Source organism: Anomaloglossus baeobatrachus, chromosome 2 (genome assembly GCF_048569485.1).
Source record: "Anomaloglossus baeobatrachus isolate aAnoBae1 chromosome 2, aAnoBae1.hap1, whole genome shotgun sequence".
Classification (NCBI taxonomy): Eukaryota; Metazoa; Chordata; class Amphibia; order Anura; family Aromobatidae; genus Anomaloglossus; species Anomaloglossus baeobatrachus.
Genome location: NC_134354.1, coordinates 230207204 through 230223482, shown reverse-complemented (window position 1 = coordinate 230223482; position 16279 = coordinate 230207204). Strand labels below are relative to the sequence as shown.

The following is a 16279-nucleotide window of genomic DNA, read 5'->3' as shown; positions in this document are numbered from 1 at the left end:
TAGCATGCACGGTAGATCTATTACCCGGCTGGCTGTCCGTTCTCGGTGATGGGGTGATTCTAGGTCTGGTCACATGGGTCATTTTGTTGCGAGTTGACAACTAACGCACTGTTTTGTACAAAGCGGCGCACAACACCTTTTGCCATTAGTTGGGTTTAATGCGCCCATCGTGTACTTTGTTATGCGGAATTGTCATGGGCCATTGTTATTTACTGCTTTTGTCTCTAAAATCGAATGCCTTGTTCTTGCTGTTCAGTGGTTTAATTATTTATGCCTTTTGTATCCACAGCAGGATGACGCCTCTCCTGACGACTTTTCTGATCTGCTGTCCCAGTCTGCCCTAGGAATGAGGTAATTCGCGTTTCATGTTTTACAGCTTTGGACCTAATAGAGATAAATTGGTAGTAAATAATGAAGGTAAAGTCAAGGTGTCTTGCACAGTTGGGAAGAGGAGGACAGAAAAAAGATCACTGTGCTACAAATAATAATCATTTAAAACAATGGTGTTTGTTCTTTTTTTTGTCTTCGGTATTGATTTTTTTTTTTCTACTCCGGGTGGCTGTGTTGAGATGAATTGGCTTCTGTGGTTTTAAAGACAGTTTTGTCTCTTCAGTGGGATAAATTGTCTGGCTATGTAATAGCCAATAGGATACACTATACTGTACTGGTATCCTTGTCTGCCGTGGGCATTTAATTCGTCTATAGCTCTCGTTAGTGGCCACATTAAGCAGATGCTGATCGTTGTCGGTCTTGTACTATTGACCCAGTAACAGGCAACTGTATAAATGGATCTTTTGGTGCGTTTAGTTATATATTTTACTTTTATAAGGCTTCTCTACTGCTCTTCCAATACTTATCCTGGTAAATCATTCTACCATCTTCATTTTCACGCCTTCATACAGATTAGATGCTCCACTGTATAGTAGAGTACCAGCATTGGCTTTTTAGAAACTTTTTGGACAAAAACCTGCAGCGTAAATTGAGCAGGACTGTGAATTTGACAACTGCAGCCTGTCAACGTATGTTACAGATATTTACAATGGAATTTTTTTTTTCTTTTTTTTTTTTTCTTTTAATATTATGAAAGTGAGGCTTTTTTTGTCTTGGGTATGATGTGTGACCTATGCAGAGGTCATTATGGAGTAAGGACATATTAGTGTTTTCAATAAAAAGTTCTTACCTGTTGTTATTGTATTTATGGCTGTGGTGATAATGTGATTGCTGAAAAGTGCTCTCTACAGCACAGGTTATCAGTTAATTATAAGAGGTGAAAGATTTATTATTTATGGCAAGGTTTCAAGATTTAAGAAAAAAAAAATATTCTGATTTCTGATACATGAAAATGAGAAAGTTGGCAAAGATTCGTAGTGTTTTACCTTTTTAAAACGTGATTCCACAGTAGGGAACTTTCTGATGACACAGCCCTTTGTATCCAGAATAAATCCTGTAACAAGGAGGGAGAAGGTTATGTTTACACAGAAAAAGTGGTTTCTACAATTTTCTATGCTTTTCGAGCTCTAAGCTGAGAATCTGCTGCTCTAAGGTTATGTGCCCACGGGGGCTTGTATTTGCGGATTTGTCCGCGGAAAACCTGCGGATTTATCTGGATTTTCCAGATAAATCCGCAGGTTTTAGCATGTACTGTCACTCCCCACATTATCCTATGGGACATGGGGAGTGCCGTGTCCACGCTGCGGAAAGTGCGGCCGCCGAACATGCTGCAGATGTCGGCATCCGCAGGTATAATTGCATGTCAATTATTCCTGCGGATTTACCTGCGGATGTTCCGGCCCTCCGCTATGGAGGTAGAGGCCGGGACGTCCGCAGGTAATTCGCATGAAATGTCCGCATGTTTCCCGCAGCTATTCTGCTGTAATCTCGCAGCTCAAAATAGCTGCGGACGCCGGCGGGCAGCTGCGGGAAACATGCGCTCGTACCTGCGGATACATCTGCAGGTACGAGCTCCCGTGGGCACATAGCCGAAAACTGTGGTAGATTTCCAAAATAGTGCCACTGTTTGCTTTTGGATTCAAGCACTGTTTATAGCTGTATATATTTAATAGCCCTTTACCTGATTGTATCCTAGGCTTTTATTACCGTACAAATGAATTTTCCTCTATTGATGTGGCAACATACAGTCAGACATAAAAGAGCTACTGGATCAACTCCTTACTGACCTCTGCCGTACATGTTCGACGCAAGTAGGGGGTGGGTGTATGGAGGCGGCTTACTGGGTGAACTCTCTTCATACCCGGCAGATATTTGCTGTGACACAGCCAGAATATGCCTATAAGGGTATGTGCGCACACTGCAGTTTTGTTTCTCCAGCGAAAAACGCACCTCTGGCCGCAAAAATGCATAAAAAAACATGCATTTTTACCATGTTTTGGTTCGTTTTGTTAATGTGTCTTTAAAGGAGAAACAAAATTTGATAGGATAATTGATAGAATAGATAGAAAAAAATAGAACATATAGAATAGAAAGAAATAACAGAATAGCTCTATAGATGGAGGGATAGCTAGATTGGCCGGCTGTTTTTTTTTTTTTTTTTTTAATTATTTTTTGTTAAAAAAAAAAAACAAAAATGACGTGGGGTCCCCCCCATTTTTCATATCCAACACAGGAACAGCAGCTGCGGGCTGCAACCCTCAGCTGTCTGCTTTACCTAAGCTGGTCATGAAAACTTGAGGGGATCCCACGCTTTTTTTTTTTTTTTTTTTTTTTTTTTTCTATGTTTATTTGATTTATTTTAAAAAAAATATGACGTGGAATTCCCCCCATTTTTCTAAAACCAGCCAAGATGCAGCAGACAACTGGGGGCTGATGATATTATGGTTGGAAGAGCCATGATTATTTGGCCCTTTCCTGCCTAACAATAGCAGGCCATAGCCGCCAGAGAAGTGGCGCATCCATTAGATGCCCCAATTCTGCCGCTAGATCCTGCTCTTCCCATTGCTCTGGTGCTCTGACATTCGGGGTAATAAGGAGTTAATAGCAGCCAATAGCTCCAACTAAGTTTTAGATCAGTGATGGCAGGTGTCTGAGACACCCCCCTCATCACTTATCTGTAAATGAAAGTAAATAAACACAAACACCCCAAAAATCCTTTATTTGAAATAAGACAAAAGAGCACCCTCTTTCACCACTTTATTAACCCCCTAAACACCCTTCCAGGTCCGAAGTAATCCACACAAGGTCCCATGACTTTTCCAGCACTGCTATGTGTAACACTCACAGCGAGCAGCCATAGAACATGATGGCGGGCTGTGAGCTGCACGCTGCAACTGAAGTGAGTCACACTATAAGTGGTGATGTCACTCAGGTTAGCCACAGCTGGAGTCCTCCACCTGTGACCGCAAATTACCAGAGTGAATGAAGTGAGCCGCGCAACATCACTCAGATTAGTCGCAGCCACAGGGTGTCAGAATGAATTCGGATGAACCCATGACTTCACCACCGTGACATATGCGGTAGTGCGGGGCGCACAGCTGTGATGTCAGAGGTTTACCTGAGTTTCAATAATTTTTTTTGTACTTAAAATTTAAACATATATTACATAATGAATTTCATTTATAAATTTGTTTAAATACATTATGAAGAAGTATACATATCGTATTTTTCGGACTATAAGACGCACCGGACTACAAGACTCACCCTGGTTTTAGAGGAGGAAAGTAGGAAAATAAAATTTTAAACAAAAAATGTGGTCATGACACACTTATGGGGCGAGGATCTGCTGCTGACACTGTTATGGGGGTAATGTCCCCAAATTCTCTACCAAGGTACCCCAGCCTGGTATTGATCCTCCTGCCTTGTATATGATCCCCCATCCTTGTATATATGTCCCTCATCCTGCTATATACCCCCATCCTGGTATATGGCCTGCATCCTGTGGCACAGAAAAAACTAAACGTTTATACTCCCCTTTCCTCACTCCAGCAGTATCGCTTGTCTTCCTGTCTGTGTCAGCAGCAGTGTCGCTGACCTGTGTGGAGACGGTCACTGTTCCCTGCAGCATCTCGATGTCCTCCTGTCTGTCTGACCGCTGATGTGTGTGGAGAACGGTGCGCACAGTGATGACATCGCTGTGCGCACCGCTCTCCACACACATCAGCGGGCCGGCAGACAGTAGGTCATCGCAATGCTGTAGGGAACGACCGGTGAGTATACCGTATGTGAATATAGCCACGCATGATCACTCAGGCTGTAGTTGCTAGGAGTGATCACGCGGACAGACTGTTAATTATGCACGCATCCCCCGCTCATCATCCCGCCCACCTGTCAGCGCCGGCTTCAGCGCTTAGAGATGATGGGCAGGAGGATGCATGCATATAAAATGAGCGGGCCCACGTGGTCACGGTAGGCGCTGCTACAGCCTGCTCGTGCCGCCGATGACCCGCTCCACCGCAGCACCATCATTAACCGCAGCCATTCCCTACATTCAGACTATAAGACGCACCCCCCACTTACCCCTAACATTTGGGGGGAGGAAAAAGTGCGTCTTATAGTCCGAAAAATATGGTACATTTACAATTTACTATTTTTATGGGGTAAGGAAGGAGAGCTTGTGGAGGGTAGATTAGGGAAGAAGAACTTTATTGGGGGCAAACTTGGAAGGATCAAGAAAAAGAATGGAAGGGTAAGTGGTAAAGGAAGGCTTAACCTTAATAAAAAAAGATTCTAAGAGTGAAAGAATGAAGGAGGGAAAGGGTTGGGTAAGTGAGACCAGAGGTTTTTTGTTTTGTTTTTTTTGATCTTTAGAGTAGAGTGTCTTTTTTTATGAAATCTATGTATTTAATAAGGTTGTCAGAGTAGTAGATGTCGCCCTATTTGGGATTCAATAGTCCTACAATATCTGTTAAATTGTTAAACCAAACTCCGCATCTTTTATGGTAAGAGCCGAATTAATGATTAGATATAGCATGTTTCCTTTCAAATCTGTGGTGTAATATGAGCTTGTTGTTTAATTTCCGTTATGTTTGGTATATTGTAACTATTCAAATTAGCTGCAATGGAATTTTTTATCAGAGGTTCACCCGAGTTTTTTCTGACACCCTGTGGCTGCGACTAAGGCCGGAGTCACACTTGCGAGGGACTCTCACCGCATCACCCGGCAGAGCCACACACTCTCCTGAGAGGAGCGGGTCGGCTGCATGTATTTCTGTGCAGCTGCACGCTCGTGTCGGATAGCGTCAGGCCGTGCCGGGTGATGCGGTGAGAGTTCACCCCAGTTCATTCTGACACCCTGTGGCTGACTAATCTGAGTGATATTGCGCTGATCGCGCGGCTCACTTCAGTCACTGTGGTGATTTTCTGTCACAGCTGGAGTCCAACACCTGTGATCGCAAATCTGGCCACGACGGAAGTGAGCCGCAGGTGTAGGACTTACCTGAGTGAGTGACCTCACAGCGGGCAGTCATGCTCTATGGCCACTCGCTGTGATTGTCAGATGCAGCAGTGGTGGAAACGTCGTGGAATCTTGTGTGGATTACGTCTGATCTGGAGGGGTGTATGGGGGGTGTTAATAAAGCGGTGAAAGACGGTGCTTGTTCTTTAATTTCAAATAAAGGATTTTTGGGGTGTTTGTGTTTACTTACTTTCACTTACAGATTAAAGATGGCAGGCGTCTGAGACACCCCCTGTCAGTAATCTAGGACTTAGTGGCAGCTATGGGCTTGCTGTTAACTTCTCATTTCCTCGACTGCCACCGCACCAGGGCAATCGGGAAGAGTCTGTAAAGTGCCGGGACTGTCACATCTAATGGATGCGGCAATTCCGGGCGGCTGCAGGCTAATATGTTTAGGCTGGGGGGCAGTCTAATAACCATAGGCCTCCCCAGTCTGAGAATACCAGACCCCAGCTTTTTGGCTTTATCTTGGCTGGATATCAAAGCTGAGGGGATCGCATGGCGTGTTTTTTTTTTTTTTTTTTAATTTAATTACTCATTTATTTTACTGTATGATGGCATCTGTGATTGGTTGCAGACATATATGCACCCCCACGCTGAGTGATGGCTGTCTGACTGCAACCAATCGCAGTCAGCAGTGGTCGGGAGAAGCAGTGAATATGTATAAGCCTAATGAGCGGCCGGTTCGGGAAGAACAAAGAGCTGCCGTGGGAGCAGTGGGACAGACAAAAAGTCATTGGTGGAGCAGAGCCGCCACTGTTTGATAGCAGTATTTAACAAATTAGTCTCTGACAGCGATATTAACTGTGCAGCAGCATGTGGGTACATCATTCTATGCGCCTACCTGTTCCCCAGTGAGGCCATTGCAAGGCGCCGATGGGTTGCTGTTATAGCCGGGTGTCTGTTGCACACCTCTGTGCCGGTAATTACAAAGCCTCATTGAAGGAGACTGTTGTTTTTTGTTTTTTTGTTTTTGTTTTTTGGTATTTTATATACACTATAAAGACAATGACCAAAAAACAATGTCAGATGTGTTGGGTTTTTTTGTGTCTGTTTTTTTTTGGTATTTGACTGCACTTGGAATTGTTTTTCCAATAACTTTAATGGTGTCCTTTAAAATATACAACTAGTCCCACAAAAGAACGCTCATACTTCTGGACAGAAAAATTAAAAATATGGCTCTGGGAAGTAGTGGTAGAAAAAGCAGAAACAAAAAAAAGGAAATTAGCCATGTTGGGAAGGAGTTAAATGGCAAATGAGGCAAGCTACACGTGTTCAATTAGTGGGCTATTTTGGTTTGGAAGTCCTTCTGATCCAAGCAATTATTTAATGATCAGTATATTTCTATGTTCTATGCTTTTTCTATTTTAACATTCCCCTATAATTCAATGCATCTACAGTGCGACGCGAAGGAAGCCGATAAAGGGGGCTGCCGGTCGACCCATCCAATTCCGATATGATGATATCGTCGCTAGAGCCAGGATGCTGGAGCAGAATAAAGAGACAGTAACCGAGGGAAAACCCAAACGCCTGGTGTCTGTACGTCTCCAGATTGTTATTTTTCTTCTAGTCGCCTTCGTAGCCCTTGTCTATATCACAATGGAGAGCAGTCCAGAAAACCCTTTCAACACAGTGACCGAAGACCTTGCTGAAGTGCAGCAACCTTAGTGTTAAATCTTTACAAGATCAGTATGTTCTTCCAGGCGAGAAGATGGAGAAGATTTTGGAGTGGTACCTAATGTTCAATACTTGTTTTGTTCATTTTGTATAATGTTTCATATAAATTGGTCTCATATTTTTACCTGTGGTTGAAAAGTTTGGTCAATGCCCTATACACCGACCTTTCTTATGAAGGTCACTGAACAATTTTTACAGTAAGGGCACTATAAATGTTTTGGATTGCTGCAATATAGTAATGGCTTCACCATAAAGGGAATCTGTCACCAGGTTTTTGCCACATTAACTGAACAGCATGATGTAGGGGCAGAGATCCTGATTCCAGTGAGGTGTCACTTAATAGTCTTGCTGTAGTATGGATAAAATCACTGTTTTATCAGCAGGAGAATATTACTAGATGATTAGTAACCTGCTGCTGTATAGTCCTCCATATTTAAGAGCTCTGTATAAACTCACCACCACTGATTGGCAGCTTTCTTCCCGTGTACAGTACTCAGGAAGTTGCCTATCTGTGTACACTGATTTCTGAGTACACTGTACATGTGCAGAATGCTGCCAATCATTGGTGAGGGTGGGGTTACACAGTGCTCAATGTTCAGATAAGTGATTTTATCAAAATGACAACAAGCAGCCCAGTAAGTGACACAGCATTAGAATCGGGGTCTCTGCCCTTATGTTATGACTCTTTCAGATGGGCTAGCAAAAGCCTGGTGACAGATTCCCTTTAGAAGGGCAGTTTTGGAGCCCAATTCTTGATACTATTGAGCCAAGAAAGGTATTCACACTAGTCATATCTGAAAAGCAAAGTGTTGCTTTTATGTCTCTTCCTTTAAAATAGTTACTCATAGGAACAATAGTTCACACACAAAAAAAAGAACATTTGTAATCTACTGCTAAAAATGAAAAAATTATTTCACGACTGATAAAACTGTAATCCTCAATCTTGGGCTATGTTCACAATATGAATTTTTGGTGAATAAAATAACTTTAAACATTGTAAATTAATGACCCATATATTGTGCACCAAAAAAAAGCAAAAATGCTGAAAAACCTGCTTTTTGTAAACCATTTCTTTAATGCCTGCCAGAAAAAAAGCACTGTGTGAACATAGCCGTGTACAGTTTGTTATATAAAAGCACAAGATCTGTTGCCTCTCATTTAATAATGTCCTCCACATTCTCTTACCTTTGTGATGGAGTTAACATGATTTTGTTCCAGTCCTGTACTGTTCCACGAATCCTTGACCCATTTAGCGTTTAATGTTTCTGCACGGCATTACATGTTATGTAACCGAACACAACTACAGAGGTAACAAAGCAGTAGATGTTTTCACAAAGTTTATTTTTGAGGATCTGTGTTTTTGCTGCTAATTTGGATTGTTGTGCACTGTTTTTAGCCGCTGGGTTTTTACTCTCCCCAGAAGTTTTGGCTTTTCATTGTCTTGTCTCTGTTAAGTTATTTCTGTCACTGTTAAAATAAAGCTTGAGATTATTTTGCCGCCTCTTGGTTTTATTTGCAAGCGGGAATAATTTTGTTCTCACATCTGGGTATAGATCTGTCTAGTGCAAGCGATAAAAAACAATCGCATTGCACTTTATACCAGTGTTATTCACTGAGGCAGTGCTCATCTGCAAGTTTGAGGAAAAAGTCACAGTATGCTGCGTATGGCTGTATATATTGGACGAGACTCGCCAATGCAAGTCTATTGATGCGAGAAAAAAATAAAATCTGACAGCTCATGGACCATTCATCTGTATTGCATCTGATTTATATGTACATTTCTCAAAGGAAAAAAATACTAATAGAAATATAGCTAGATGGATGATAGAAACAAGCCCCCCCCTTGCCTGATTATAGTGGACAGGAAAAAACATCACCACGCTCATGACCTGACTGCAGTCTGTACATTGTAGGCTCAACTGTCTATGCATAGATCGCACTGCGCTTGGATTACATGCGAGTTCAGTGCGATGTTTACCATGCACCCGTAGACTTTTATGGGGGTGTAAGCTCAGTCGTTGTCAAATGCAGCATGCTGCGATTCTTTTCTCATGCCGACATGGCGTGAAAAAATAAGTGCAGATGGACAGTGCCATATAGTTTTACACTGATGCGAGTGAAAAACGATATTTTGTCAGATTACATTCGTCTGTGCAAAACGCAATTGGAACCAAAGCCTAAGGGGTACTTTGCACACTACGACATCGTAGGTGCGATGTCGGTGGGGTCATGTCGAAAGTGACGCACTTCCTGCGTCGCTCTCGACATCGTAGTGTGTAAATCCTAGATGATACAATTAACAAGCGCAAAAGCGTCGTAATCGTATCATCGGTGCAGCGTCGGCGAATTCCATAATTACGCTGACGCAAACTGAACATGAAACATAGTAACAAAAAAGGGGACAGTTGCACTCTGTAGTGGTAAGATATGTAAACAATGAATGTAAGAATAAGGCCTAAAGGCCCCGTCTCACACAGATAAAGCTTTGGCAGGTCTGTGGTTGCAGTAAAATCATGGACATATTGTTCAATTTGTACACAGCCAGAAACCTGGCACTGATTTGTCCACAATTTCACTGCAACCACAGATCTGCCGCAGATTTATCTCTGTGTGACAGGGCCTTTAGACACACGGCGAGAAAAACTGTGAGTAGAGTGCGATAAAATATCGCATTTCACTCGGACCAATATTAGCCTATGTGTCAGCGCACATGAGTGATTATTTTCTTAGCCCTTATCGGACCGAGAAAACAATCGCAGCATGCTGTGACTGTAATGCGAGACTCTCACACCCATTCAAGTCTATGGGGCGAGAGAAACATCGCACTGCACTCGCGGTACACTGGTGTATGTGAGTGCAGTGCGAGAATGGCAGTAGCCGGCAATGGAGGAGAGAGGGAGATAAATCCCTCTCTCCCCTCCTCGGTGCCGGCCTGGCTCCCGCAGCTGAGGTCCGCTCGAACAGTCGGACCTCAGTCGCAGGGACACTCGCATGACACTCGGCTCGGCTCACGCTGGCAGTACAGCAAAGTGTCATGCGAAGGGATCACAGTAATCCCCGTGTGGCCCCAGACTATAGGTGTACAATACTACAGTGAAAAAAAAAAAGTTGTGTTACTGTGTTAGCCAGTTGGAAAATGGTTGATTGCTCTCAGTGAAACAAAATTATAATCTTGTAGTTGTCATACCTTGTAATGGCTAAGTAGAATAAAATAAATGATGTTACAGAGAAAGCTTTCGAGACTTCTCAGGTCCCTTCATCAGGCATGGTATGACAACATTTCTGAAGAAACACAAATATACACACAAACAGGGCAGAGGCACTCAGGAAGACTGGGGCCGACCTCTGTTATGCTCAGAAGCAGAATTGGCTGAACAAGGTATTTACACAGAAGATCAAAATTTAGAGAACAATGTATGATCACTTGCTTTTTTTTTTTTTCTTTCAGAAATTATGGATCAAGCCCTAGGTGAATAAGGTGGATGCCATGCAGAACTGGCTACAACTGCTCTAGAAAGTTTGGGTGTTCCTGAAAATCATGGGATACTACCATTGCTTCATCCTAAACTTCACCATTATAGCAGCACCACTGACCAACCTCCTCAAGGGCACAAATTTGGCTATGGCCAAGTAGTCTCCAGAAGTGGAGCTAGCCTTCCAAGAACTGGAACCAGCCCTCTGTAAATAAACTGTTGGTGGCACCAAACCTCAATAAGGAATTTGTGGTCCAGACTGAAGTGCCAGAGGTTGGGGGGTGCCGTCTTGTCTTAAGCGGGCTTTACACGCTGCGTCATCGCTAGCCGATGCTAGCGATGGCGCGCGTGATAGCAACCGCCCCTATCGTTATGCCGATATGTGGAGATCGGTGCCGTAGCGAACACTATCGCTACGGCAGCGTCACACGCACTTACCTGCTCGGCGACGTTGCTGTGACCGGCGAACAGCCTCCTTTTTAAGGGGGTGGTTCGCTCGGCGTCACTAAGCAGCCGCCCAATCAAAGCGGAGGGGCGGAGATGAGCGGGACGAACATCCCGCCCACCTTCTTTCTTCCTTCCTCATTGCTGGCGTGTGGCAGGTAAGGAGAGGTTCCTCGTTCCTGCGGCGTCACACGTAGCAATATAATAATTAATATAGTTAAGATACTACCTAATAGGAATATCAAAAAAAGAAGAAAGAAAAATGTTCAAATGCCCACATGAGTTCATGTGGGCATTTGATCATTTTTCTTTCTTCTTTTTTTGATTTACCTGGTTGTTTGTGATTTGCCCCTTGTGAGTAGTCCCTACATGCTGCCATATACTGTACATTGATAATTATTCTTGATTTAAGATAGAAGTTATACCAGCTATATGATAAAAATGCATGTTGTTTCACTGCAACTGTTATTTATCTCAGACCATTCCCCACTGAGATGGATGCGTGGACAAAAAGGGAATAATGTCCGCATAACCAGATGGTTCCTAGCACTCCAGGACATTAGCTTCCATGCAAAGCATAGACACAGGAAACTACAGGGCAATGCTGATGATCTGTCGGGTTCACTGATGGTGGAAGGGGTTTGTGTGATGGCTGCTGGAGATGTTTTGGAGGGGAGATATGTATCATAAAGATGGTTATCTTTTTTGATTCTTTGATGTAAAGGCCACGTCACACTAAGCAACATCGCTGCTAAGGAATAACTTTTGTGACGTAGTAGCGATGTTGCTAGTGATGTCGCTGTGTGTGACATCCAGCAACAACCTGGCCCCTGCTGTGAGGTCGCTGGTTGTTGCTGAATGTCCTGGACCACTATTTAATTGTTGCTCTCCTGCTGTGAAGCACACATCGCTGTGTGTGACAGCAACAGAGCAACAACTGAATGTGCAGTGAGCAGGGAGCCGGCTTCTGCGGACGCTGGTAACCAATGTAAATATCGGGTAACCAAGAAGCCCTTTCCTTGGTTACCCGATATTTACCTTCGTTACCAGCGTCTGCCGCTCTCACGCTGTCAGTGCTGGCTCCCTGCACACATAGCCAGACTACACATCGGGTAATTAAACCGATGTGTACTCTGGCTAGGAGTGCAGGGAGCTAGCGCTAAGCGGTGTGCGCTGGTAACCAAGGTAAATATCGGGTTGGTTACCCGATATTTACCTTAGTTACCAAGCGCAGCATTGCTTCCACGCGGCGCTGGGGGCTGGTCACTGGTTGCTGGTGAGATCTGCCTGTGTGAAGCTCACCAGCAACCCGTGTAGCGACGCTCCAGCGATCCCTGCCAGGTCAGGTTGCTGGTGGGATTGCTGGAGCGTCGCTTAGGGCGGCTTTGCACGTTGAAAAATCTCATGTGCGATGTAGGTGGGGTCAAATCGAAAGTGACGCACATCCGGCGTCACTTTCGACATTGTTGTGTGTAAATTCTAGATGATACGATGAACGAGCGCAAAAGCGTCGTTATTGTATCATCGTTGCAGGCTCCGACTTTTCCATAATTATGCTGCCGCGACAGGTACGATGCTGTTCCTCGTTCCTGCGGCAGCACGCATCGCTATGTGTTATGCTGCAGGAGCGAGGAACTTCACCTTACCTGCCGCCGGCGGCTCTACGGAAGGAAGGAGGTGGGTGGGATGTTTACATCCTGCTCATCTCCGCCCCTCCGCCGCTATTGGCCGCCTGCCGTGTGACGTCGCTATGACGCCGCACGACCCGCCCCCTTAGGAAGGAGGCGGGTCACCGGCCAGAGTGACGGTCGCAGGGCAGGTGAGTGCATGTGAAGCTGGCGTAGCGAAAATTATCACAAGATATCGTACCTGGGGCGGGGACCATCGCGTACGACATCGCAGCATCGGCTTGCGATGTCGCAACGTGCAAAGCCCGCCTAAGTGTGACATCTCACCAGCGACCTCCTAGCAACTTACCAGCGATCCCTATCAGGTTGTATCGTTGTTGGGATCGCTGGTAAGTTGTTTAGTGTGACTGGGCCTTAAGCCTGGAAGCTAGCTAGCTCCAGTACGTATGGTACTGAGAGGGTTAATGGGGCTGATAAGGGCCAGCTTATGGTCATATATAATGTACACAGAAACCTGCTGGTCAGGGCTATGGGTGGGTTATTTGTTCTGAGGTTTGTTACATATAAAAACTGTGATTGTGTCACAATTGCTACACACAGTAAACTAAGTGATACATCTTTGGAATCAGGTCTCTTTTCTTACATTATGCTGCTCTCAGATGAGGTAGCAAAACCCTGGTCACAGATTCCCTTTAAATGGCTAATCCCATCTCAGCCATTCATGTCTCTCAGTCTCTGTCCCAGCCATAGGTGGTCAAACAACCAATAAAAGTGAATAGGACTTAAAGAAACAGTATTGTTATGCTATGTTTTTTTCTATTACTCCTATTAACTTTTCAGGGAGTTTTAAAAATAGCGCAGCCTTATTCTATTTAGTTGTTTCTGTAGCTCTAACTGCTTTAAAATTCCCAAGTGGGACAAAAAAAGTCATATATTAAAAGTATAAATTAGGGTGCATCACATTTTTCTCAAACATAAGATTTAGGATGTACATAAAAATCCATGTTTCCAACTGCAGGTCTCCTGACCCAAACTAACCTTTTCATAGGCATGCATAAGCCTCTTAGTCCAGGTCAGGGAATGCATGGTCAATCTGGGCATTGGGTTCCATAGACTATCCTTTAAATATAGACATCTGACACCTCCGGTTTTAGAAGAGCCGGCCAATCCAGCTCTAAAACCTATGCAACGGATGTGGTGACAAAACCGCATCCTTTGCATAAGTTTTTAACATGCGGCCGGCTACTGAGCATGCGCAGTGGAAAAAACGCATGCGGCGGCCGGATGCATTTTTTTTGCCGCAGGAGGCACGATGCGGGTTTTTTGCCAGACAAAAAAAACGTGCCAGGCAACGTTCTATCTGGCCGCCGCATCGGCTAAATCTGCCGCATGCGTCAAAAAACGGACGGAACGCAAGCCCATGCGGCACAATCCGGCACTAATGTAAGTCTATGCAAAAAAAAAAACGCAACCGGCGGCAAAAAAAGCTTGCGGTTTTTCTGCAAAGCGCCGGATTGTGCCGTACAGGAAAAACCAGATGTGTGAAAGCAGCCTAATGTAGAAACTAATGAAAATCCAAGCGCATTCCACGTACCGTAATTTGTTTTTTTTCCCCCACAATATCCTTTGTTTGCATTACACAGAACACTACCATGAGTCCTATGTAATTCCAACTCCCTAGATCTTAATAACATTGAGAAACTGTAGTCAATCATCAAAAAGTGGATTGACAAACAAAAACACATCTAATATATAAAGGTGTGTGCCTGCCCGCTCCCTAAAGGAATCCACACAGTCGCATTTACAATCACAAAATTTTGCACAGACACCCCATGTGACTCAGGGTATGTCATAGACTATGTTTTTACGGGAAAATTTAACCCCATGCTTTACAGTTACTCTCCAAAAATCCTGCCTCCATTAAAGTCTATGGAGCTGTGAGCTAAAGGTTATTAATAGCTTCCTGTGTTTGGTTGCTATAGGAACAAAGGACATTCATAGTATAAGAAGCTTATGTGTGAGGTAATAACAACATGTCGGTGGGACAGCCGGGGAAAGAGAGCGAGACAGACAGAGACAGCCGGGGAGAGAGAGAGACTGATACAAAGACAGACAGACAGATATGGATAGAGACAGAGACACATTGATAGAGACAGACAGGGAAAGAGACAGACAAAAAACAGAGAAAGGAACACACTTAGGGCTGCTTCTCACTTGCGAGTTTTTTGCAGTAGAGCAATGCGAGAAAAACTAGCATTGGAATCGGACACATGTTAGTGAATGATTCAGCTCTCATCTGCGATTTTTTTTCTCAGTCCAAATCGGACTGAGAAAAAAATCGCAGCGTACTGCTTTTTTGCGAGTTTCTCGCACCATTTGTCCCAATGATTTCCTATGGAAGGGGATTAAAAGTAGCATCACACACGCGCACCAGCGTTCACATTTGCGAGTGTGGCAGTAACTTCGCTCATTAGATGAATGTGACAGCACATTCCCATAGGTTAATTAAATGACACATGTGTAATAGCTTTTATCTAATTAAGATGTTGCATGAAACTAGCATCGCAATCGCGACACACACGCGAGCAAAAAGCATCGCACTTGCGTTGCACTCGCACCTAACGTGAACTAAAATCAGCCGAGTATTTTTCAGCCCAGTCGGACCGATTTTACTCACATAGATGTGTTTCCAGCCTTAGACAAAGAGACAGACAGAAAGAGACATAGACAGATAGAGACCGACAGACTGATTAGGCTGGGTGGGTTGCCATCAGTCAGGATTTGGCCCAGGAACTGATATCCCACATGCCATGTGTTGGGGTGGACAGGTAAGAAGTCGTAATTGTAGAACAATCTCTTTGTGTCCCGTATAGAAGAGTTCAGTGTTTTGTATATTTTTTGCACTATCTCTTCACACAAAGTCCATGAGTTTGTGGCACAGCCGTGCCGGTATTTTAATAGGCGAGTGCAGACTAAAGTAATTTGCTGATTGAATTCTGTGTCACTGCTCGTTTCATGACAAAGTGAAATTTGGAGGCTGAAATTTCTTTCCGCCTGGCCTCTTCATGTCTCTGGATACTGTCTTCCCATATAAACATTACACCTTCCAATGACATTTATCACTAGACTTTTAGCAGTTTTAGAGCATGAACCAGATTCAACACATAAAAATATCACTCACCTTGTACATCAGTGTTTAAAACTGGATCATACAGAGAAGAAATCTGTTATACTCAAGGCGTCATATGAGACGTCTGGGTTTCCAAAAGAATCAATTGCACAATTAACCGGTTCATAAGCAACAAATGCTGTAGTTTCCAAGTTGTATTTTATATTTTCTAAGTTGCATTTTTTTTTCCTTGTTTTCCTTTTTTCCATTATGTATTTTGGTTTCATTTACAAGGTCCCCAATCATGTGATCAATGTGATCGAATAAGTGAAAGCATGTAAAAAAAAAAAAAAGTATGATCAGCAGTAAAAATAATTTCTCTCTCATCTGATATTTGAGAGTAATAATTCCTGGAAGGATTTTCTTGCTTGGTATCTCAATGTATCTGCAAGTTTTGAATGGGACCTGGAATTCCATCAATTTTACCCTAAAGACCAAATGGTGCACTATTATAGCCACAGCCGTGTATCTAATACTCTGG

General features: G+C 43.7%; 1 protein-coding gene and 1 long non-coding RNA gene across 9 annotated transcripts in view; one reads left to right on the top strand and one right to left on the bottom strand.

Annotated features, from left to right (window-relative positions):
- LEMD1 (LEM domain containing 1) overlaps positions 1 to 8582 on the top strand; it is a 199196-nt gene extending 190614 nt beyond the window's left edge. For all 7 annotated transcript variants that reach the window (XM_075333672.1, XM_075333671.1, XM_075333670.1 and 4 more), the window contains 2 exons: positions 290 to 351; positions 6808 to 8582. In XM_075333672.1, coding sequence (XP_075189787.1) covers positions 290 to 351; positions 6808 to 7075 — 330 coding nt within the window. In that variant the 3' untranslated portion in view covers positions 7076 to 8582. The remainder of the gene's footprint in view (positions 1 to 289; positions 352 to 6807) is intronic.
- Positions 1 to 16279, bottom strand: part of LOC142289747 (uncharacterized) — a 265036-nt gene that overhangs the window by 224270 nt on the left and 24487 nt on the right. For both annotated transcript variants that reach the window (XR_012750145.1, XR_012750147.1), the window contains exon 2: positions 1377 to 1444. This is a non-coding gene — a long non-coding RNA (uncharacterized LOC142289747). The remainder of the gene's footprint in view (positions 1 to 1376; positions 1445 to 16279) is intronic.